Source organism: Ranitomeya variabilis, chromosome 1 (assembly GCF_051348905.1).
Source record: "Ranitomeya variabilis isolate aRanVar5 chromosome 1, aRanVar5.hap1, whole genome shotgun sequence".
In the NCBI taxonomy this organism is placed as follows: Eukaryota; Metazoa; Chordata; class Amphibia; order Anura; family Dendrobatidae; genus Ranitomeya; species Ranitomeya variabilis.
The window spans coordinates 724058618-724082532 of NC_135232.1; the positions used below are offsets into that span (position 1 = coordinate 724058618).

Consider the following 23915-nt stretch of genomic DNA (forward strand, 5'->3'; position numbering starts at 1 on the left):
CAGTAGAACGGAGACTTCACTTATAGCAACCAATATAACAGATATGGCACTCACCCCGAAGATGCTGTGGTTAATGTCCTTTATTTGCTACGACCAGCAAAGTCTTGGACCCGTGGAAGCGCATTTGCGCGAAACGGCCGTCGTCCTCACCTGTCTCCCCGCACCCTCCTCTCTTCATTCCCTGCCGCCTCTCCATGTATGTCTAAATGCTGGTCATAGCAAATAAAGGACATTAACCACAGCATCTTCGGGGTGAGTGCCATATCTGTTATATTGGTTGTTTTAATATAATTCCCACCTCTCCAATGTTGGTGTACTTTTTCAATGCCTAGTATCTCCATGTGTTGCACCATTCCATTGTGATGTTCTATAAAATGTTTTGAAAGCGGATGGCCCAAGAAATTATTCTTTATATTTCGGATATGCTAATTAATTCTCACTCTCAGAGGCCTTTTGGTTCGCCCGACATATTTTCTTGCACGGACATTTAATAGTATATATAACCCCTGTGGTGGAGCATGTAATAAATTATTTTATCTTGAATTCTATATTCCTTTTTTAATCTTTGTTTGTTTTTGTATTATGGTCTGTTTACACATGTTACATTTATGGCAAGGAAAAAAACCTTTTAAAATATTCTGAAAAAAGTGACGCATAGGACAAGGTTTATTTTGCACAGTAGGGGCAATTAAATTACCCAAATTACGGCATTTTTTGTAAACTAAACGGGGGTAAATGGACATTTTATCCCCCAAAATTTTGTCATCTTTGAGTAAATGCCAGGGTTTTTTCACTATTTTGCAAAGGATATTTGAAGGACCACTTTCCCCTTTCCATCAGTATCTGTGTGGTGACACATGAGCCGTACAAGTATTGGGTCGGCTGGATAATCCTGGTGCAACTCCAATGACCTCAGATTCAGTCTGGGGGTCTTATTGTGAAATCCCTGTAGCTTGTGCTTCTTTCATGTGGTCACATCTTGTCCATTGTGCTGATGTGTTCTCTCTGTCATTCCTCTGGATACATAGTAACGGGCTGGTGATCCTGGATACAATGGAGCTGCGTGTGAATGGAGGCTGAGCCCCCGGGAGCCGGCCCGCTGTTTGCAGATTACTATTATTAACTTTGTTTGCACTGAGAACAGATTTTCTTTGGCTTTAAAAGGTTTCATTTTTTCTAATATTTGCCTTTAAAGGGGTCATAGATGTTTCCCAGGAAAAATATTGAGATTAGTGGTAGATGTGATAACAGGACCCCGGGGTTACCAGGAGATGACATCTATTGGGGGTGGCTGGTATCTGATGATCAGGGTGGTCCACTGGCACTGGTTTAATAATACAGTATAATCCCAATTATTTTTCATCTTTTGGACTAGGGAACTCTTTATATTGAACAGCTTGGGGGCAATTTATGTACATATATGCTGGATTATCAGCAGATTGGAATTGGATCTCTTTGACTAGATGAGCAGTTTCTGGACTATCAAGAGCTGAATTAATAGATTTTACCATATAGATTATTAATGGATCCCAGATGTGTGTCATATAGAAGAGGGGGTATAATTTGGTTCACAGCAGCAACCACTGGACAAATTATTGTACAGGAGGAGGAGGTGAGCTGTGACATCCCCTATTATGAATAGTGGATCCTGTGTTATCTTCTGTATTTAGAGGTGTTATCAGTTATTTTACAGGAGGAGGTGAGCTGTGACATCACCTATTGTGAATGGTAGATCCTGTGTTATCTAATGTACATAGAGGAGTTATCAGTCATTGTACAGGAGGAGCAGGAGGTGAGCTGTGACATTACCTATTGTGAATGGTGGATCCTGTGTTATCTAATGTATATAGAGGTGATATCAGTCATTGTACAGAAGGAGGAGGTGAGCTGTGACATCACCTGTTGTGAATGGTGGATCCTGTGTTATCTACTGTATATAGAGGTGTTATCAGTCATTATACAGGAGGAGGTGAGCTGTGATATCACCTATTGTGAATGGTGAATCCTGTGTTATCTACTGTTTCTAGAGGTGTATCAGTCATTGTACAGGAGGAGGAGGTGAGCTGTGACATCACCTATTGTGAATGGTGGATCCTGTGTTATCTACTGTATGTAGAGGTGTTATCCGTCATTGAACAGGAGGGGGAGGAGGTGAGCTGTGACATCACCTATTGTGAATGGTGGATCCGGTGTTATCTGCTGTATACAGAGGTGTTATAAGTCATTGTACAGAAGGAGGAGGTGAGCTATGACATCACCTATTGTGAATCCTGTATTATCTACTGTACCTAGAGGTGTTATTATTAAAGAAGTTTATTGAAAAAAAATCAACCACATTATCAGAGAATGCTCTATTTTAATAAAACAAAATGCAATTGTCCCTAAAATTGCACAAAGAATTGTGCTGTCAAAACTTTACTGTGAAATTTATCGTTTGCAATGCACAATCTATAGTGAAATCCATGACAGCGATGGTTTTCTACACCCCTCCCCCACCCCTGTGTATATAAGTTTACGTCCATACCTGACACAGAGGTATCATTTGGGTTTGGTCATGTGCCAGGTTCGCGGGGACGGTGATTGAGTCTGTTAAATGCATACACCTCCCCCAACCTATTAAGGTGCCCAGTTACTTTTACACCCCAGCGACATTCCTACACTGGTCTACACAGTTTCCAGATCCCAGGCATCATGAATTGCTACTTACACATCTGTATTTCCAAAACATTTATTTTAATTGAAATTCTCACAAAAAAAGAGCAAAACACATTAAAACTCCATTTTTTTAATCCCAGTAAACAAAAACATTCAAAATGTATATTGCTTAAATAAATCCCCTATACTGATGCCGCAGGGCCTCCTAAATCATCACAGAACAGAGGTGGCGCTGTGGTAATGCAGCAAATAACCACAGTGGATCAGGAAGATCGATCGCTCCAGCTCTGCGATGATTTGATGACAAACTTGAGATAGTAAAAACAAAAGAAATCTGGACTATTTGGAAGCTTCCCTCCGGCATGAGCCAATCTATCGGTGTATGTATCAGTGTATGTATCTTCTGACATAGGCCTGTGCATCAGGAAAGGGGGGAGATAATGTTACACAATGAAGTGCGGGCTCAGAAGGAGTGCGGAGACACAAATATCCTCAACCGGATGATAGAGCTGCCTCTGAAGTTAACCACAGTGTTCACAGATACCATCTCCAGGTCCAACGTCAGGTCTCGGGGCCCTTTAATTGGTCGCGTCATCACCAGAGTGGCGCTAATGGGTCCAGTTTGCTGATAAAATGAGAAATAAAAAGTAATTTTGAGTTGTGATGGTCCCAAATAAATAGAAAATGGTGGTCTCCAACCTGACACTCCTTAATATCATGCTGGGTGTTGTAATTAAAGAGCACGGATGAATACTGCAAGGATCCGACGGCCACTGATTTTCTAGGTTGTTATAAGCTAGTATGAGGCCTTTCATGTTTTCATGTACATAGTAAAGTTCTCAGAAAGTGGAAAAATCCAATAATAATAAATGATGTGGACAAACGTGCCTATAAATATAAACCCAGCGCACGTCACAACCGTGTGTACACACAGTGCAGCAGCGGAAAACTCATCAAGAACACAAACAGCGCAAAATACACAGCGCACTGGGCCGGGTCACACACTGCATGACAGATCTACTGTAGGGAATGTACAATGATGGGGGTTGTAGTATAGTAAAGAGTAAATTTGATTTGAATTCTGGTTTTCATCCCCAGTGGCCTGGTTATATTAGGGGTTATAGTTCTCTAGGTTTAATAGAAGTATAGGATTTTCATGTTGGTGGTGTATGGTGTATAATAAAACCTATAAAATTTTATTTTACTCTACAGTTGTCTCCAGAAGTTTTGAGACTGAAAGGTTTTGGTTTTCACATTTTGCCTCTTCAGTCTTTTTGCACTTTTAGTCGGATGTTTCTATGGTTATAAATATATATAAAGTTTTTACACTTCTTGACAAATCCATGAACTTTCTGTGATTGCTCAGTATTCCCAGCAGCGCTGCCCCTTATTCCCCAGACTCCAGCCCTTCGCCTAGCAGCTGGATATCTGCTTCTGGGCAGATCCTGACTGATGGCCGCCCGTTCTTGTGCCATCAAAGCTCGGCGTAATCACAATTTCATGGTTTTTGCTTGTGTCTTTTTGAGGATGGGATTGAGATACGGGAAGTTTCTGGCCATGGACACAAAATCTCTATGTTTTGCTCACCGAGACACTTCGTTCTCACTTTTGCCTTGTGACCTGGTCTTCATCTTGGGGTAGAAATCATCATCCTAACATTTCCTGGATGATGGGAGATGTTGTTTTTGGAAGAGGTTTATATCCCATCTCTTATTCATGGCCTTAATTTTGGTAAAATTGTGAATAGTCCCCTCTATGATGAGAAGCCCTTCATACATGAATGGTCTCAGGAGGCTTTACTGCTGACAGACACAGGACTCATGGCAGCTTCACCTTTTCTTCTCCGGACAATCATTTTCTCTGATGAAGATCCTCAGACTGTTTGGAACATCTGGAAGAATGATTTGTCTAGAGGACAAAAGGCGAGCGCTGCCATGGGTTCTGTGTCTGCCAGCACTAAAGCCTCCTCCTCCAATCTCGCTGAGAACCTGTGGTCAATCAAAACCCCAACACCTGTGATAACTCCGAGCCTTGGTGAGACAAGAGCAGGCAACCATCAGTCAGGATCTGCCCAGAAGCCAATATTGAGCTGCCAGGCGAAGGGCAGAAGTCTGGAGAATAAGGGGCAACGCTGGGAATAAGACATCACAGAAACTTCATATATTTGTCAATAAAATGTAACAACTGATGGAATGCTGATAATTGTCCTTCATTAACCATAGAAATATCCAACTAAAAGAGCAAAAAACTCTAAAGTAGCAAAATGAGAAATTTTGTTTTTTAGTGTTTCAAAACTTGTATGTTCTTCTTACCCTCATGTAGAATTCTCTGCCCTCATTACCAGACTTTATCTGGAAGATGTAGTAGACCCCGGGATAACGGCTGGTCGCTTGCATCTGGAAGATGTCTGCAGGGACCCTGCTGTTGGACACAATGTCCATGTGCCTGTGGACGATGGTGAAGGGCTGGTCCCGGCAGGTTGGGTTCTCCACAGGACACATACATCGACTATAGGAGGTACAAGATGTACAATGATCACCCAAGTCCTGACATCAGTGCTATAGGGGTCTAAACTGCTGCAATCACTGGAATTGCATCGAGACCATAGATGGGCACTTTGAAATAAAAGATCAAGTGTATCTAATATGCTTGTTATCAATATAGTAAGATGAGGAATTTTCAGCTGGGACCCCTTTCTCCTCTCCCGTGTACCCTATATACGTACTTGTCATTGAGCTGGATATACGGCTCGTCACAGCGCACAGGATCCAAGCACTGAACACTTCCTGGGATATTGAAGCAGGTCTGCTGCGCGGTGCAGCTGTTATTCCTCGTGTCACACTCGTCTATGTCTGGAAGATGGGAATTATATGTAAATCACAGAGTAAAGGTGCAGTGGTCTGCAAGCACAAGACCCCTACTCAACTGGGAGGAAGAGCTGGACCCCTCTTTTCAGGATACATCTTAGGCCGGTTTCACATTAGCGTTTTGAGGAGCTGTGGACTTCCTCCGTGAAGCCCCGCCCTCGGCCGCACCTCCGCCGCTAGCTCCGCCTACTTCTGCATGCGGCCTACGTACCTATGTTTAACATTAGGTATGCAGGTCGTGCGGCTGTATGCAGATGCTTCCGCATGCGTCGTTTTGACGATGCGGCGACCAGCGTAGGACGCAGCTGGTTGCAATTTCTTTTTTTCTCCACATCGTCAAAACGACGCATGCGGAAGCATCTGCAATCTGCATACAGCCGCATGACCTGCGTACCTAATGTTAAAGATAGGTACGCAGGCCGCATGCAGAAGTAGGCGGAGCTAGCGACTGAGGTGTGGCCGAGGGTGGGGCTTCACGGAGGAAGTCCGCAGCCCTCCGCAGCTCCTCAAAACGCTAGTGTGAAACTAGCCTTAACGGGACACAACATGAAAGTTTAGCTGCAGAAACGCAGTATGTTGCAAAAGGGTGAAATTCACAAAAAACATAATGCTGGTTGATTACCATTCTCCTCCATAACGCTGGTAATGTATTCTGCAAAATCTGCTGCATATTTAACCGGTATCATTGTTCCCCAATGGGCTAGAGGCCTTTCATTTTTGGCTTCAAATCATGGGATAAAGGAATTTACGCTTTGAAACTTAATTTTTTTGCTGCTCTTTTACATATAAAATTAATTGACTTAGTAAATAAATCTCGTACTTACTGTTCAAGATATTCAGCTCTATGCTCAACTGTGGGTCTCCATGGTTACATTCTACAGCGTGGACCAGAACTGTGCTGCTTACTACAGACCAGTCACTCTTCCCTTCATCTGAACACCTGGAACGCTCGGTCCACCCCCGTCTAATCTCTCAGATCACTTTCTTGTTGACCCTCTACAATCTGGTTTCCGCTCTTCACACTCTACTAAAACTGCCCTCACTAAAGTTGTTGATGATCTATTAACAGCAAAATCCAATGTTCACTGATCCCTGCTGATTCTCCTGGATCTCTGCCGTATCTGAAATTGTGGATCACCAGCTCCTCCTCACTATGCTCTGCTCCATCGGCCTCAAGGACACAGCCCGCTCCTGGTTCTCCTCCTATCTCTGACACCTTCACAGTATCTTTTGCCGGCTCTTCTTCCCCTAATCTTCCCATTATTAATCTGGTTCCTCAAGGCTCAGATCTAGGTCCTCTCCTCCTCTTCTTATATACTGCCCCTATTAGACGAACCATCAGCAGATTTGATTTCCAGCATCATCTCTATACTGATGACACCGAACTATACACCTCTTCACCTGACATCACCCTTACTTTAAAACAAAATAACAGGGATTGTCAGTCCACTGTTTCTAACATCATGTCCTCCCTCTTTCCGAAAATGAATCTCTCAAAAACTGAACTCCTTGTGTTTCCTCCCTCTACTAACCTACCTATGCCCGACTTTGCAATATCCTTGGGTGGTGTAACTATAACTCCTAAGCAGCATGCTCGCTATCTTGGGGTCATATTTTGACACAGAACGTTCCTTTATTCCCACATATCCAATCACTACTCACTTGTGTCACCTGCATCTTAAAAACATCTCCAGAATCCGATTTTTTCTCAAACTGCAAAAACTCTTACTGTTGCTCTTATCCATTCTTGTCTGAACTACTGCAACTCTCTTCTGATCGGTCTCCTCCTCACCAAACTCTCTCCTCTCCATTCCGTCGTGAATGCAGCAGCCAGGGTCGTATTTCTATCAGGCGGCTTCACCAACTCCTCTACCATGTGCCAGTCATTACACTGCTTACCCATTTGCTACCGAATACAATACAAACTCATCTTTTTCACACACAAAGCTCTACACAGTTCTGCACCATCCTGTAGTTCCTCCCTCATCTCTGTCTATTGCACTACACGTGCCCTCCGTTCTGCAACGGATTCAAGACTAAGGCTAGTTTCACATTTGCGTTTAAAAATGCAGCGTTTAAAACGCTAACGCAGGTGGTGAAAAAAACGCATGTAAACGTGTGCAAACGCTGCGTTTTTAGACGCATGCGTTTTCGCATGTGGTAAAAAAACCGCGGCTTTTTCCGCGTTTACATGCGTTTTTTCCTGCGTTTGCGTTTTTGAAACGCATGTTGAGAAGTGTGTGACAGCTGCCAATCATCAAAATGAACAAAACACACTATAAATAGAAATAGCTAGGGTTGGGGTTAGGATCCCTAGGGTTAGGGGTAGGGTACTAGGGTTAGGATCCCTAGGGTTAGGGGTAGGGTTAGTATCCCTAGGGTTAGGGGTAGGGTTAGGATCCCTAGGAGTAGGGTTAGGATCCCTAGGGTTAGGGGTAGGGTTAGGATCCCTAGGGTTAGGGGTAGGGTTAGGATCCCTAGGGTTAGGGTTTGGATCCCTTTATCACCTTGATGGTGGGGGGTGGCTTATCAGTGTGTATTCTTGTTTTTTTCTATGGAAACGCATGCGTTTAAAAACGCAACCAAACGCATGTGCTTAAAAACGCATGCGTTTACATAGACAACAATCCGTTTTTTTTTGCGGCAAAAAACCGCATGCTTTTTGCAGCAAAAAAAGCCTCTAGAAATTACTACATGTTGCATTTCCGCAACAAAACGCAAGCATAGAAACGACGCATGCGTCGTCAAACGCGGCAAAACGCATACAAAAAATGCGTTTTTAATGTTAAATATAGGAAAAAAAACGCATGCGTTTTTTTGCGCTAAAACGCAGCGGCAAAAAAATGCAAATGTGAAACCAGCCTAACATCCTTCATAATCCGAACCTAGCATCTCCTTCTCTAGTGTTGCACCAGTTTTCTGGAATGCACTACCCCAAACGTTCTCACTAATATCTAGCCCCCATGTTTTTAAGCGTGCTTTAAAAACACAACTGTTTACAGACAAGCCTATCACCTCGTCTCACCAACCTAACGTAATATGAAACCCCTTATTTATTATAATGATGGCTGGACTGTACATAACAAGCACGTTCTACCTATTGTGTCCCCTTATTTCCTTATAGATTGTATCTTGCGAGCAGCAGGACCCTCACTCCTCCTGTATCTGTGGAAATGTGTTCCATTGTATTGTTTCTATTGTCTGTACATGTCCCTGATTAAAGGTACCTTCACACTAAACGATATCGCTAGCGATCCGTGACGTTGCAGCATCCTGGATAGCGATATCGTTTAGTTTGACACGCAGCAGCGATCAGGATCCTGCTGTGATATCGCTGGTCGTTGAACAAAGTTCAGAACTTTATTTGGTCGTCAGATCGGCGTTTATCGTCGTGTTTGACACCAAAAGCAACGATACCAGCGATGTTTTACACTGGTAACCAGGGTAAACATCGGGTTACTAAGCGCAGGGCCGCGCTTAGTAACCCGATGTTTACCCTGGTTACCAGTGTAAAATGTAAAAAAAACAAACACCACATACTCACCTTCGCGTCCCCCGGCGTCCGCTTCCCACACTGACTGAGCGCCGTAAAGTGAAAGTGAAAGTACAGCACAGCGGTGACGTCACCGCTCTGCTGTTAGGGCCGGCGCTCAGTCAGTGCCGGAAGCGGACGCCGGGGGACGCGAATGTAAGTAAGTATGTACTGTTTGTTTTTTTTACATTTTACGCTGGTAACCAGGGTAAACATCAGGTTACTAAGCGCGGCCCTGCGCTTAGTAACCCGATGTTTACCCTGGTTACCCAGGGACCTCGGCATCGTTGGTCGCTGGAGAGCTGTCTGTGTGACAGCTCCCCAGCGATCAAACAGCGACGCTGCAGCGATCGGCATCGTTGTCGCTATCGCTGCAGCGTCGCTCAGTGTGAAGGTACCTTAATTGTAAAGTGCTGTGAAATATGTTGGCGCTATATAAATACAAATCGTCCCTATGTTACACATACATACGCTGAACGAGCTCTTATACTTGGCTCACAGACTTCTTAGGAATTGTTTGTAGTCTGTAACCGTGAGGACACATAACCGTGCTCTCAGACTTCTATGGGCTGCATTAACTTCACTGAAACCCCCTAAAAGCCTATGAGAACCCAGCACAGGAAAAGGGGACCGAGCAGTTACCGTACATCCTCAATAATCCCCAATAGCTTAACAAGCAGCGCATTATTTGTAAGTGACGTCAGCAACAAAGTAGAATTATTTTTCACTCCCTTTCATGACTCTCCTTAGAAGAGGTTTTATACCAAGTGCCCCTGCACCCAGAAACCCACCCTGACACGTCCTGCTGTCATCCAGCAAGGTGTAACCAGACGGACAGCTGCAGTAGTACGAGCCAGGCTGGTTCACACATTCGTGCTGACACAGAAATTCTGACACGCTGCACTCGTCCATATCTGAAAGAGAAGATAATAAACTTCCTTTATCTCTGGAGACTCAAAATGATTTATTAGTCCCAGGTACTGAAAAAAAAGGGGTCACCCAGTGACTGGTCAGAAAAGGATGTTACATTAAAGGGGCTTTCCAGATAAGGCAAGAAACAATTCCTGTAGTCTGTCAGTAAACCAAGACGTGATCCCCAAATGCTTTTATAGCTATAAAATAAACAGCATTCACCCTCCCCAGGTCCAGCACTGGCTCTCCGTCACTGCTTCAGTCTGTGTGTTCTGCCTCTGCAGACAAAAATCACAGAGCAGGGCAGCGGCAGAGCTGTGGAGGGCGAGTGTCTGCTCTGTTCTTAATTTTACAGCTCTAAAAGTATTTGGGGACCACTTTTGTTAAAGTTTAAAAAGCCCCTAAGGAAAAGGCTACAGAGTAACAAGTCTCACATGACAACAATTCTCTGTAAAGTCGCTCTACTATTTTAGAGTTGTAACTTTGCAGTAAAAAAATGGCCAAATCATAGAGAGGTTGTATGAAAGTCACTGTCCCATGTGGCTTATATTGAAGTCTAGGGGGAGTGAGTTGCTTAGGGCCAGAGACAGAAAATCAAACACACTGGAAACATCAACACCTCTACCCCAGTACATTGCAGGTTGCAATGTCACATATAGATGTACTGTCACCTTGTAGCCCTGGACTTATGGGGTACAGACATCAGGTCGGGCAGGACGACAGCTAGTTTGGTATAAGGCCTGTAAATTTCGGCAGAACTTAAAGGTAGACAAAGAGATTAAGGGGTAAAACGTTATAGAAGCATCACAAGAAATATACCTCTCCTATGACTGCATGGGATTTGCAACAGTTGCAACTGACCCTATGGTTATGGCTAGCAGCTTCCTATATGAAAAAGACGTTGTGTTGCAAAAAGTTGCTTTCCTGTGGATTCTGCAGCTAGTTGTTGCCTGCACTCTGCCTGTGACTTGTAGAGGATTGAGATGAGTGCAGTATTTACCGCTGCAGTTTACGCCGTCATCTTCCAGCTCATAACCCGGCTCACAGCGACACAGGTAGGATCCATAGGTGTTCACACAGCTCTGAACACACGGGTTCTCGGTGGTGCATTCATCCACATCTGGAATCAGATATAAGGAGTTGAAATATACAGGGTGACCCAGAAAGGGACAGAGAAGGGGGGAGCGGGACCCTCAGTCTGTAAGAAAGTACATTGAGCCTCCACCGCAATAGCAGCGACTCTACTCGGCCGATCAGAGCCCATATTGGGCTGAGAGACCACAGCTAAAGCTGCTCTGTGGAGTGAGGACCCTCAAACAGCTCTCCATATCTCAGCTTCCCTGACACACATCACATGTAGTCCTGATCAAGACCCCAATCCTCCAGAGTAATCTCTGCTATAAAATGGGTCAGGGACGATGGTTGGCTGACCGCTACGCTGCACATACCTTGGCAAGATCTGCTGTCAGAGTTCAGCACAAATCCAGGGTTACAGGTGCAAGAATAGGATCCTGGCACATTGGCACAAAGCTGCTGGCAGTAGCCATAACGGCATTCATCTATGTCTATAAAAGAAGACAAGAAATAACTGTACTCAGCATTTCCAACGGATTGTAAGCTCTTGGGCTCAGTTTTCTGTATTAGTATTATCCAACTAGTATTACATCTGACAGGGACGGACAGAGTTTCTTCATAGATTTATTAATTATTTTCTAGAAAAAAAGTGAAATTCGAAAGTTGCACCATTTCTTTGCTTGCAGTTGGTGAAACTTTATACTTCTTAGCTGAAGGTTTGCTACAAATTGTCTCCAGTGCAGACCATCATCAGTGAGCTGGACACCTCAGCGGCACACATGTTCTCCTGTCCTGTCTGTTACATTGTATCTGCACTGATACAATGTATCGGTTTGGAGGAGCGATATTTAGCTCACAGAAGGTTGTCTATACTGGATACGCTTGTACAAACATCAAATACAGGCAGGATTAGACCAGGAAAGGAATGTTCCCACTTACTAAAAAGCAAGCAGAGATCTTATAAATGAGGAGGAAATAAGACAGAAAAGGACCCAATTCATCATTTGCATTCTTTAAGTCACTTTTGTCTTGTTGTGATATTTGTTCCTATTTTTTGACATTCTTTTTAGCGGTGCATGCAGGTTAATGAATTTTGCACCAAATAAAAAAAAATACAACTTTTTTCCCTCTTACCTTTTATGCACTTTAGAGAAAAAGTCAGACAATCTGCTAATGTTACACTCACCAGAATTATTTGAAGACGCAAAACTGGCAAATAAAAAACCCCTCTAGGTTTGACTGGAGTACATTTGGGCAATAATGTTATGACTTTTTAAAACGTTGCAAACAATTATTTATCTGCAAACATTTGGATTATAAAAAAAACGCTGTCAATCGTAAACAGAGGTAACAATTACAGATGAATGAGTTGAAAAAAAAGTAACAATAGGGCAAATTAAAATAAGAAATTTGCAAAACAAAACAGCCTTAAAAATAGATAAAGGCACAAATACAATAATGAATCCGGCCCAAAGTCTAAAATAGTAAAGGTACATTAAACACTGACCAACATACTAATACACAGATACCAATAGTCATCATGTGACCGTGAACCACTCTATTTTAGTTTATACTTTTTTGTATTTAAACCTTAAATTTGTAAATTCACACTAAGATTAGGCATTAGGATAGGCTCATTATGTTTTGGTTGTTTTGGTATGTTATGTGCAGAGCCTCAGGTTAACTGGGCAGCTATGGGGGGCGGTTAGAGTTGGCGCAGGTGGTGGGTTACCATGTATTCCTTTTTGTTTTCTGGTTTTTTTAACTTGTTTGTAGATAATTTTGTCCCATAATGTTGCATAAATAGTTATAGATATCTGGGGAATACGCTTTATTTTGCAATTTTCCATTGTAACTGGGGCACCCATAGGAGTCACCAAGAGGGAAACAGCCCTCATTGGTGAGATCAGTCACTGGCTGCGCTATGTAGAATACACAGAAGAGGTTAAAACTAATTTTATTTTCTTTCAGGACTGCAGGAACATTAAAACTGCAATGACAAAATGAAGCCACAGGGTCTGCGCTGCCTGCAGTCATGGTAAGTGGTTGTTAGGGGAATAACTTATAGGGTCCGGGCTACTGTTAAAATGTAGAAGAAAAAAATGAAATAGTAAATATGAATATATTTTTTTCCTACCCAGTAGCATCATAATTTGTTAACCAAAATCAGGAGTAGAAAGTATACAGATAGAATAGCGCAGTGTGAATGAGGTTTGAATGTAATAAATGGTGTAGTTCTCCATCTACTGGGGAAAGTAAGGAACAGCATAAAGCACTCCAAAATATCTGGCAACTCAGATAAGAGACAGCTCCGCAGACTATAGAAATGTAAATGCAATAATACAGGATCAGTAATGTAATGTATGTACACAGTGACTGCACAAGGAGAATAGTGAGTGCAGCTCTGGGGTATAATACAGGATGTAACTCAGGATCAGTAATGTAATGTGTGTACACAGTGACTGCACCAGCAGAGTAGTGAGTGCAGCTCTGGAGTATAATACAGGATGTAACTCAGGATCAGTAATGTAATGTATGTACACAGTGACTGCACAAGGAGAATAGTGAGTGCAGCTCTGGGGTATAATACAGGATGTAACTCAGGATCAGTAATGTAATGTGTGTACACAGTGACTGCACCAGCAGAGTAGTGAGTGCAGCTCTGGAGTATAATACAGGATGTAACTCAGGATCAGTAATGTAATGTATGTACACAGTGACTGCACAAGGAGAATAGTGAGTGCAGCTCTGGGGTATAATACAGGATGTAACTCAGGATCAGTAATGTAATGTGTGTACACAGTGACTGCACCAGCAGAGTAGTGAGTGCAGCTCTGGAGTATAATACAGGATGTAACTCAGGATCAGTAATGTAATGTATGTACACAGTGACTGCACAAGGAGAATAGTGAGTGCTGCTCTGGCGTATAATACAGGATGTAACTCAGGATCAGTAATGTAATGTATGTACACAGAGACTGCACCAGCAGAATAGTGAGTGCAGCTCTGGAGTATAATACAGGATGTAACTCAGAATCAGTAATGTAATGTATGTACACAGTGACTGCACCAGCAGAATAGTGAGTGCAGCTCTGGAGTATAATACAGGATGTAACTCAGGAACAGTACAGGATCAGTAATGTAATGTATGTACACAGAGACTGCACCAGCAGAATAGTGAGTGCAGCTCTGGAGTATAATACAGGATGTAACTCAGAATCAGTAATGTAATGTATGTACACAGTGACTGCACCAGCAGAATAGTGAGTGCAGCCCTGGAGTATAATACAGGATGTAACTCTGGATCAGTAACGTAATGTATTAATTCAGTAACTCCAATTTATATGTAGATTATTTCTATATATGTTTGTTTAGATGTAAAATTAGTATATATATAAAAATCTCTTCTGTTTACAGTCTCTTTACCTTATATAATAATGATAAAATATTTGTTGTATTTTATGTACAGTGTATATAATCATCAGAGGCAGTAATCCTGTACCCAACTCATCCTGCCGTTTGCTGAGAAGCAGATACAACTGTGTCAAGTGTGGACAATACCCTGGACTCCAGACTGATACATTGTAGCAAATCAAATAAGAACTTATTCAGCCTCTGTCCCCTGATGATGCCAGATCTCTGGTGAAACGTGTTGGGGAGGCTTAATCAGCAGCAGTCAGTGTGTATGGTCTTATAATTAATAAGGAAGTTAGTTAGCGGCCGCACCAACTAATACTCCTTACTGTATTGAACTAATGGATTAAGGGGAAGGCAAGTCATCATGGTGGGGTTAGTATGAGAGAAGGTGCATATCACCCTCCACCCCCCTCCTATTATACACACTGACCTACGCAAATTTTAATTCTTTTTCATTTATAAAAATTAATTAAAAGTTATATTTTAATGGTCTTTAGTTAGCGATCAGTTGTCAATCGGCAAATTGTAATGGCTGATCTTTTCCACTCACAGAGCATTGTCTACACTGGATGGAATTGTATCCGCTTCTCAGCAAAAAGCATGAAGGACTTTCTACAGGATTACTGCCTCTGAATGGATAAAAGAATTATCTTATTCATTTACAGCAAGCAGAGGTCATGGATCTAGTGAAGGGTTGAAACAATAAGCAGTCAAAATCATAGAACACTAACAATACGGAGATAAATCCACATATAAATAAAACTTGACAGGAAACCCCTTTAATGTTTTAGACTGCAGTTTATGGGATGGTGACGGCTCCATTCTTTGTACCACGCTCTGCCATATGTTACAACTAGATAAACAAGGAGAACAATGATGATCTGTGCAGGAGTTTAGGACCAAAGTGCAGGTTCAGAGATGAATCTAGAACATTATAAGAGGAAGTAATCTCTGGAGATGGAGATCCTGTATTATTACAGCTGTTCCTCTTATAATTGGCAGGGCCATCTTCCCACAGTCTAAATGCAGAAGACACTATAAGGAGGAAGTGTTCAGTGCTTGCTTCACTCCGCAAGGGGCGACAGAGCAAAGAAAAAGTTTCACCCCCTGGAAAGAGCATATAAAATAATGGGGACCGGCAAAACATGTGCCGCCATATTACTCCAGGGCGCTCACTGTACTGTCCGGGGTAATATTGGTTAGTGCCACAAAGTAGCAGTTCTTTACACAGAAAATTTTGTGCCCCAAAAATACTGTACTTCAGTAATAAATCTGACACATCTTACCTCTCCTTTAATTTTCAAAGCTGTTAATAAAAAAAAGCGTAAAAAGTTTCAAAAACATAATTAATGATTATTAGGATTCTGCATTATGCTGCTGTCCCTCCATAGTGACCCATCACTTCTGCAGGGCATAGGCGTAGCACAGACCCTTGTTCCATCCTACCGCCCCCTATCTGGAGGGTCCAGATGTGACCCCCACAGCTCAGAATTCAATCCATTATCTTCAAAGAGACTAAAACAAAATTCTGTTTCATCTGAAGTCGAGAATAAACAAGCAGTAAATCTCATTTCTCCTACGCCTCATTGGGGGACACAGACCGTGGTAGCTTTCTGTCTTTCTGCAACAAAACAGATCCCAATGATCTAACGGTATGCAATAGGGAAGAACTACATGTGAAAAACATCCTGCGAGGTGGTCCCTACTTGCAGTTTTGTTGCAGAAAGACAGAAAGCTACCACGGTCTGTGTCCCCCAATGATTGGCTCGGAGAAAAAGATTTTACGGTAAGTAAACAAAAATCTCCTTTTATGTGGTCTGTGAAGACTCGTGAATCCAGATGAAAGTCGCGGTTACTGTTTAAAATCCAATTGGCCCTAAGTATCTTGAAGTAGAAGCAGCCGGAGGAGGAGACACCTGCAAATCTTTACACACTCCATGAACCAGAAGTATCCATGGATGTTACATGGATTGTTACATTTGTATCTGCTGCCAGTTTTCTGCATATGGCTCTGCTTAACATTAGTTATACCCATTTCTCCCCTTAAAGGGGATTGAATTGGGAAAAAACAGCGCCACACCTGTCCTCAGGTTAAGTGTGGTATTGCAAACTCAGTTATTGCAATTTCATGAAACAGAATTTGAACAAAGATGTCACCGTCCACTCTCTGTAGCTCCTCTGGAAAGGTTAAGAACAAGCTGACCGTCTATGTACGGAGCTGATTGGAGCACATTGTTTGTAACAATCAGCAGACGGACAACAGGCCCGGCTAAAAAAAATGCGATCAAATAATGAAAATCACAAACACTGAATATACAGGGTTTTATTATTAAATGCACAGAAATTTTTACCGAAGTCATATTTGAGAACACTGTTGCAACTTTTTACAGTTTGTCGGTATGTCACTGTTCTTAAAAGTAGATGGAGCTTTGTCAGCCCCCAGAGTTAATATAATTTGTGCCAAAATCCGGTGTTCTTCATAGCAGAAACCTACACCAACTAAGATGTCACATGCAGGCCAAAAAATGCTTCAAATTAATTGTCACGTGTGCGTCGCGCCTTGTAACAAATCTGCTGTGTCTTACTCCAGTGGGATTCATTGGTTACGACTGTCATAAAATACTTTATTTCTAAGATTAAAGGAAAAAAATGAACTCACCCAGACATTGCCCCTCCAGTAGCCAGTATCCCTCCGTGCAGGAGCAGGTGTAGCCGCCCTCTGTGTTGATACACACCTGGGTGGGGTTACAGTGATGGGAGTCGCTCACACATTCGTCAATATCTGCAAAGAGAAAATATCCACATGCAGAGGGCTGGGACACAGGATGAGGGGGTCTTCCTATTCCACTAGGCGAGGCTATGCTTATCCCATGTATTAGATTGGGCCTTGAGCTACTATCAGCAGTGGTGCTGCTCTGGGTACAAATCAGCCAGGTCTTTTTTTTTTTTATGTGCTGGACAATCCCTTTAATTAATCACAGATAAATTGATTACTTTCAATAGATTTCTAGCATCAGTCACAGCCAGAGCTGCAGTTTATCCAGCCGCCACCGACAGGCATGTGATCTGCGGCCTGTCGCCACAGTCTTCTGAGCTCCCACCATGCCTTTGGGGAGGGCAGGCAAGTATGACCTGACAGCAGGACAGTTTAGCTGGACCCACGGTGCTCAGTCGTCTTGCTCTGATCTGTTACCCAGATGTTAAAACAGAATCAGTCAAAACAACTCATTACATGGCGTTTCCGGTAATTCGCCGCTTTCCTGCCAATCGATGTCGCAACAGCAAATTGCGATTCTTGTGCAACAAGCGAAAATCAGATCTCAAACTCCGGCGTTCAACACATTCCAATGATATTCTGGCTGTCAGCAGTCCCATGCGAATCCCACAGAAAGGGAAGGGGCACTTTCCAGGGAATAGATGCTATCGAGGTGAAGTCATTCGCTTTCTTAATGACGCTAAAAGCGTCTTTCATAGTCTTAAGTGACTGGCGGCGACCGCCATAATACAATCCTATGTGTGAAAATATACAGACATCTGGGAATGGGCCAATGGCTGCATTACTCTTTCCCCTCTTTTTTTCTAGCTTTCTTTTCTGACCTCATGGCCAGAAGAGGGCAGCAGGCAGAGTCACGTTCCTTTACAATGTCCCTGCGGCTATATTATGGCAGCATAGTCCCTATAATAACATTTATTCACTGAAAACAAGTGTAGAAATAGATCTCCCAATCTGACCACAAATAAACCAATGCCTCAGAGGGCTGCAGCATCCTCACTAGGGGAACTCAGCCAATATATCAAAAGCAGTGCACAACCCTCACTCACAGGTAGCAGTTGTACTATTCTAGCAGCGCTCATCGCCTACTTTGTGCACCAAAATTAAGATTTCATATAATAGAGGGTGTTCTAGATCTTGGCTGGTCATTTATAGCACATACAATACCGGCCATCACCTCTGCAGAACACAAATAACTTACATAGACATCAATGCAGTAGCACTCCCTACTCAGCATCTAGGCAACTACTATCTTTCCACTGCAGGTATGTGAGGGGTGAAAGGTTTGGGGATTTGCAGATTGCACAGCCTATACACATATTAAAAATATATAAAGTTTGCTTTTGGTTCAGTCATATCGGCAGATATTTTTTTTCTACACTGAAAGCACTGGAAGAGTAACGGCGCCTGCTGCAGCCAAAACAAGCAGCCGTGTGTCAGTCTAAAGAGCGCTAAACTCTCCAAGAGCTGAGAGTAATTTGGGAAACTCTAGAGACACCTGGAGAGTGCCCAGCCCCAGAAAGTCATCGTCTGCCTTTTCTCCACTGGCCTAAGCCAGATCTGATAATACAGCGAATGAGGATTTGGGGATCGGTGAAAGAATCTGACAAAACTCTAAAACAGGGTCCAAGCCTAAAAATGTCAGGGAGATAAGACTACAAGGAAAACATGTGTCACGGCATAGGAGGGGCTCACAAAGCCAGGGTAGCGATTGTCAGGCTTGAAGAGGTTTAACACAGCAGGGGTGAGGCTTTGAGGCTTACCAGGCAATACAAATTTTAATACAGCAGGGGTGGGGTTACCAGGCAGGAAGAGGTTTAACATGGCAGGAATGGGGCTTATCAGGGGTTAAAACAGCAGGCGTGGGGCTTATAAGACAAAAAGAAGGTTTAACAGTAGGGGAAGGGCTTATCAGACAGGTTTAACACTGCTGGGTTAGGGTAATCAGACCAGAAGAGGTTTAACACAGTATTGGTGGGGCTATCAGACAGGTTTAACACAGCAGTGTGGGGCTTATTAGACAGGTCTAACACAGCAGTGATGGGGTTATCAGACCGGAAGACGTTTAACACTGCAGGGGTGGGGCTATCAGGCAGGTCTAACACATCAGGGGTGGGGCTTATCAGACAGGTATAACAGCAGGGGTGGGGCTTATCAAACAGGTATAACAGCAGGGGTGGGGTTATCAGACTGAAAGAGGTTTAACACAGTAGTGGTGGGGCTTATCAGACAGGATTAACACAGCAGTGGTGGGGCTTAGACAGGTCTAACATCAGGGGTGGGGCTTATCAGACAGGTATAACAGCAGGGTTGGTGCCTATCAGACAGGTATAACAGCAGGGGTGGGGCTTATCAGACAGGTATAACAGCAGGGGTGGGGCTTATCAGACTGAAAGAGGTTTAACACAGTAGTGGTGGGGCCTATCAGACAGGTTTAACACAGCAATGGTGTGGCTTATTAGACAGGTTTAACCCAGCAGTGGTGGGGCTTATCATACAGGTTTAACACAGCAGTGGTGGGGCTTATCAGACAGGTTTAACACAGCAGTGGGGGGGCTTATCAGACAGGTTTAACACAGTAGAGGTGGGGCTTATCAGACAGGTTTAATATAGTAGGGGTGTGGCTTATCAGACAGCTTTAACATAGTAGGGGTGTGGCTTATCAGACAGGTCTAACAGGAGGGGTGGGGCTTATCAGACAGGTTTAACACAGTAGAGGTGGGGCTTATCAGACAGGTTTAATATAGTAGGGGTGTAGCTTATCAGACAGCTTTAACATAGTAGGGGTGTGGCTTATCAGACAGGTTTAACACAGGAGGGGTGGGGCTTGTCAGACAGGTTTAACACAGCAGGGGTGGGGCTATCAGACAGACTTAGCACAGCAGGGGTGGGGCTTATCAGACAGGTTTAACACAGTAGGGGTGGGGTTATCATCAGACCAGGAGAGGTTTAACAGCAATGGCGGGTCTCATCACAGATAGAAAGAGTCTAACACACAACAGGGGTGGGAGAAACAGGAAACAGTTTAGCACAGCAGGACGAGACATGTCCAGAAAAAAAAGGAATTCACCACAGTGAAGGCATGGCTTAGGATATAAAAGAGATAAGTTATTTAATACAGCAGGGGTGGGACTTAACACAGATGGGAAAAGAATAAAAGCAGGGGTTGGGGTTGTCACAGATACGCAGAGATTCAATTTCCCATCAGAGGCTTCAGTATCCCAATCACTGAACAGTCCCGTGTTATTGGTCACTTACCCACACACTGACTGTTCTCATCCATCTGGTACCCAAAGCGACAGATGATTGGTCTCAGTGGCGAGGGGAAGTTGGGCGCTGTAAGAGGTGGAGCCAGAGGAGAAGCCGCAGCAGGAAGATAGGGGTTTCGGAAGGGTGATCTGTATAAAGTGTTGGTCCTGGGGATACAGAGGTAGCCTCCATTTTGATTCACACACACCATATCACCGCGGCAGGCGTCCGGGATGGTCCGACATTCATCTATGTCTAGAGACAGAACTGTAGTCATTGCAAAGACAGGATAAAAAGGCAGCTTCTTCGTATAGGGAGGTACACAGAGATGTGGCCCCTGCAAGGACTAGCAATTATCGCAATTATTACTCTCCTCCAGCAGCTATTGGGAGGTGACCGAGAACAAAGTGGACAGACAGTAACTGCAGGATCTGATCGATCAGTAACTATGGAAACACATAGGTCTGCATAAGAGCTGTATACATAAAATGCTAGGATTGTAATCAAGGCCTTTTTGGAAAGTGCTTTACTTTCTAGTTTATGTGCATTGGCACAGTGTAGCAATGTAGAGCTCTAGAAAAATGAAAAACATGTTCAGTGAGATACAATGAACGGTGAAGACATACGGTGTGTAAATGTTTTTGCATTCGATTCATGAAGCAGGAGGCACCGGATGAACTTCTCAGGTCAGAGCAATTGTTAAGAGTATAGAGGGATATCCAAAAAGTCTCCAAGCAAAATGATTTCTGGAGAAGAAAGGTCAGTATGTGGGTTGCTCATGTGATGCTGACTTCCTGGCTTGCAGCGGTGACCTGTCCCAGCACCACTTACCCAAGCACTCGCCGCTCACTCTGTCCACCTCAAATCCATTGGTGCACTGCTGCTGAGAGTAAAAAACAGAGACAGAGCAACATGAAAATTGACTAATTCCTCACTACCTCCCCATGCTGGTGCAGAAGTATATGCACCACATCTCTAACAATGAAAATATATCTGACTAATGTTGACAAACGGGATATCCTGCATTCGCTCCACCAAAATGACAGTCTGCAGACACAGCTTTGGATGTGACTAGAGCATACAACACCATGTAACTGCAGACAGTACACTGTTATATACAGTGGAGGAAATAAGTATTTGATCCCTTGCTGATTTCGTAAGTTTGCCCACTGACAAAGACATGAACAGTCTAGAATTTTAAGGGTAGGTTAATTTTAACATTGAGAGATAGAATATCAACAATAAAATCCAGAAAATCTGACCCGCTGGGCAGGGGAGCTATCTCATTAATATACTCAACCCTGAATGCATTATCTGAGGATGTAAAACTCAAATATATGATTCAATGGGAAAGAGACTTTAATAGGATAATGTCCCCAATGGAGTGGCAAAAATGTTGCTGCTCTCTCTCTAAAGGTACCTTCACACTGAACAACTTAACAACGATAACGATAGCGATCCGTGACGTTGCAGCGTCCTGGATAGCGATATTGTTGTGTTTGACACGCAGCAGCGATCAGGATCCTGCTGTGACATCGTTGGTCGGAGCTAGAAGGCCAGCACCTTATTTCGTCGCTGGATCACCCGCTGACATCGGCGTGTGTGACGCGGATTCAGCGATGTCTTCACTGGTAACCAGGGTAAACATCGGGTTACTAAGCGCAGGGCCACGCTTAGTAACCCGATATTTACCCTGGTTACCAGTGTAAATGTAAAAAAAAAAAAAACACTACATACTTACATTCCGATGTCTGTCGGGTCCCCCGGCGTCCGCTTCCCTGCACTGTGTCAGCGCCGGCCGGCCGTAAAGCAGAGCACAGCGGTGACGTCACCGCTGTGCTCTGCTTTTACTTTACGGCCGGCCGGCGCTCACAGTCAGTGCGGGAAGCAGACGGCCAGGGACCTGACGGACATCAGAAGGTGAGTATGTACTGTTTTTTTTTTACATTTACAATGGTAACCAGGGTAAACATCAGGTTACTAAGCGCGGCCCTGCGCTTAGTAACCCGATGTTTACCCTGGTTACCCGGGGACCGGCATCATTGGTCGCTGGAGAGCTGTCTGTGTGACAGCTCCCCAGCGACCACACAGCGACGCTGCAGCGATCGGTATCGTTGTCGATATCGCTGCAGCGTCGCTTAATGTGACGGTACCTTAAGGGTAGTCTCCAAACCTCTTTAGTTGAGACATCCATCAAGCTCCTACATAGGACATAGTTGGTTCCGAGCAAATTACATGCCATCTACCCAAATTTATCAGATCGGTGTTTCAGGGGGTGTGGAGCCCTGGGCGACTTAAGGCACATGTGGTGGGATTGCCCGATTGTGTCCGCCCTATGGTTAAAGATTAAATCTATTGTGGAGGAGCTACATGGTGGGATGATTCAATTAGATGCAACGGTGTTCCTACTGGGGGCTAGATACCCGGGCTTCTCCAACAAAGTTCATAATTTAGTAAATCAGCTGTTTCTCGCCACTAAGCTACATATTGCAACGAAATGGAAAACAACTACCCTATCTCTTTCTTCCGTAATTGACAAGATGAACACAATCATGCTTTGTGAACGAATACAAGCTACAAGAGAAGACTCATGGGAGCCTTACTATCAAATATGGAGGCCGTGGATCGAAAGGAACTCTAGCAGCAATCTTGACCAAGTCTTATCACTATCATTATGAGGCCAATTTAGTGTCCGATAGATTTCCTTGGACTCGCCCCTTATGCCCGACCATTGATAGTACTCTGATGCAGTAATGGATCTCTTACTCCCCCCCCCCCCCTCCTCTTGTCTTTTTCAACCACCTGTCCTTGTCTGCGTGTTTAATTGTATTGTTTACTACTATCAAGGTTAACCCCTTCACCCCAAAGCCTGTTTTCACCTAAGTGACACGGCCAATTTTTACAATTCTGACCACTGTCACTTTATGAGGTCATAACTCTGAAACGCTTCAACGGATCCTGGTGATTCTGAGATTGTTTTCTTGTGACATATTGTACTTTATGATAGTGGTAAAACTTCTTCGATATGACTTGCATTTATTTGTGAAAAAAACAGAAATTTGTCGAAAATTATGAAAATTTAGCAATTTTTAAATTTTTCGTTTTTATGCCCTTAAATTAGAGAGTTATATCACATAATATAGTTAATAAACAACATTTCCCACATGTCTGCTTTACATCAGCACAATTTTGGAAACATAATTTTTTTTTGTTAGGGAGTTATAAGGGTTAAAAGTTGACCAGCGATTTCTCATTTTTGCAACAAAATTTGCAAAACCATTTTTTTTACGGACCACCTCACACTTGAAGTGACTTTGAGGGGTCTATATGACAGAAAATGTCCAAAAGTGACACCATTCTAAAAACTGCACCCCTCAAGGTACTCTAAACCACATTCAAAAAGTTTATTAACCCTTCAGGTGCTTCACAGGAATTT

At 43.4% G+C, this 23915-nt stretch overlaps 1 protein-coding gene across 2 annotated transcripts in view; it reads right to left on the minus strand.

Moving 5' to 3' along the window:
• Positions 1-2714: 2714 nt before the first annotated feature.
• The window catches only part of FBLN5 (fibulin 5), a 51392-nt gene continuing 30191 nt past the window's right edge, over positions 2715-23915 (minus strand). Inside the window, exons 3-11 of one of the 2 annotated variants that reach the window (XM_077267819.1) lie at positions 21311-21359; positions 20489-20734; positions 17117-17239; positions 11415-11531; positions 10967-11086; positions 9846-9968; positions 5381-5507; positions 4968-5163; positions 2715-3280 (exon numbers count right to left, since the gene is read on the minus strand). In XM_077267819.1, the coding sequence (XP_077123934.1) occupies positions 3119-3280; positions 4968-5163; positions 5381-5507; positions 9846-9968; positions 10967-11086; positions 11415-11531; positions 17117-17239; positions 20489-20734; positions 21311-21359 (1263 nt within the window). In that variant the 3' untranslated portion in view covers positions 2715-3118. Of the gene's footprint in view, positions 3281-4967; positions 5164-5380; positions 5508-9845; positions 9969-10966; positions 11087-11414; positions 11532-17116; positions 17240-20488; positions 20735-21310; positions 21363-23915 lie in introns of both variants that reach the window. The other variant, XM_077267814.1, reaches the window with a different exon arrangement.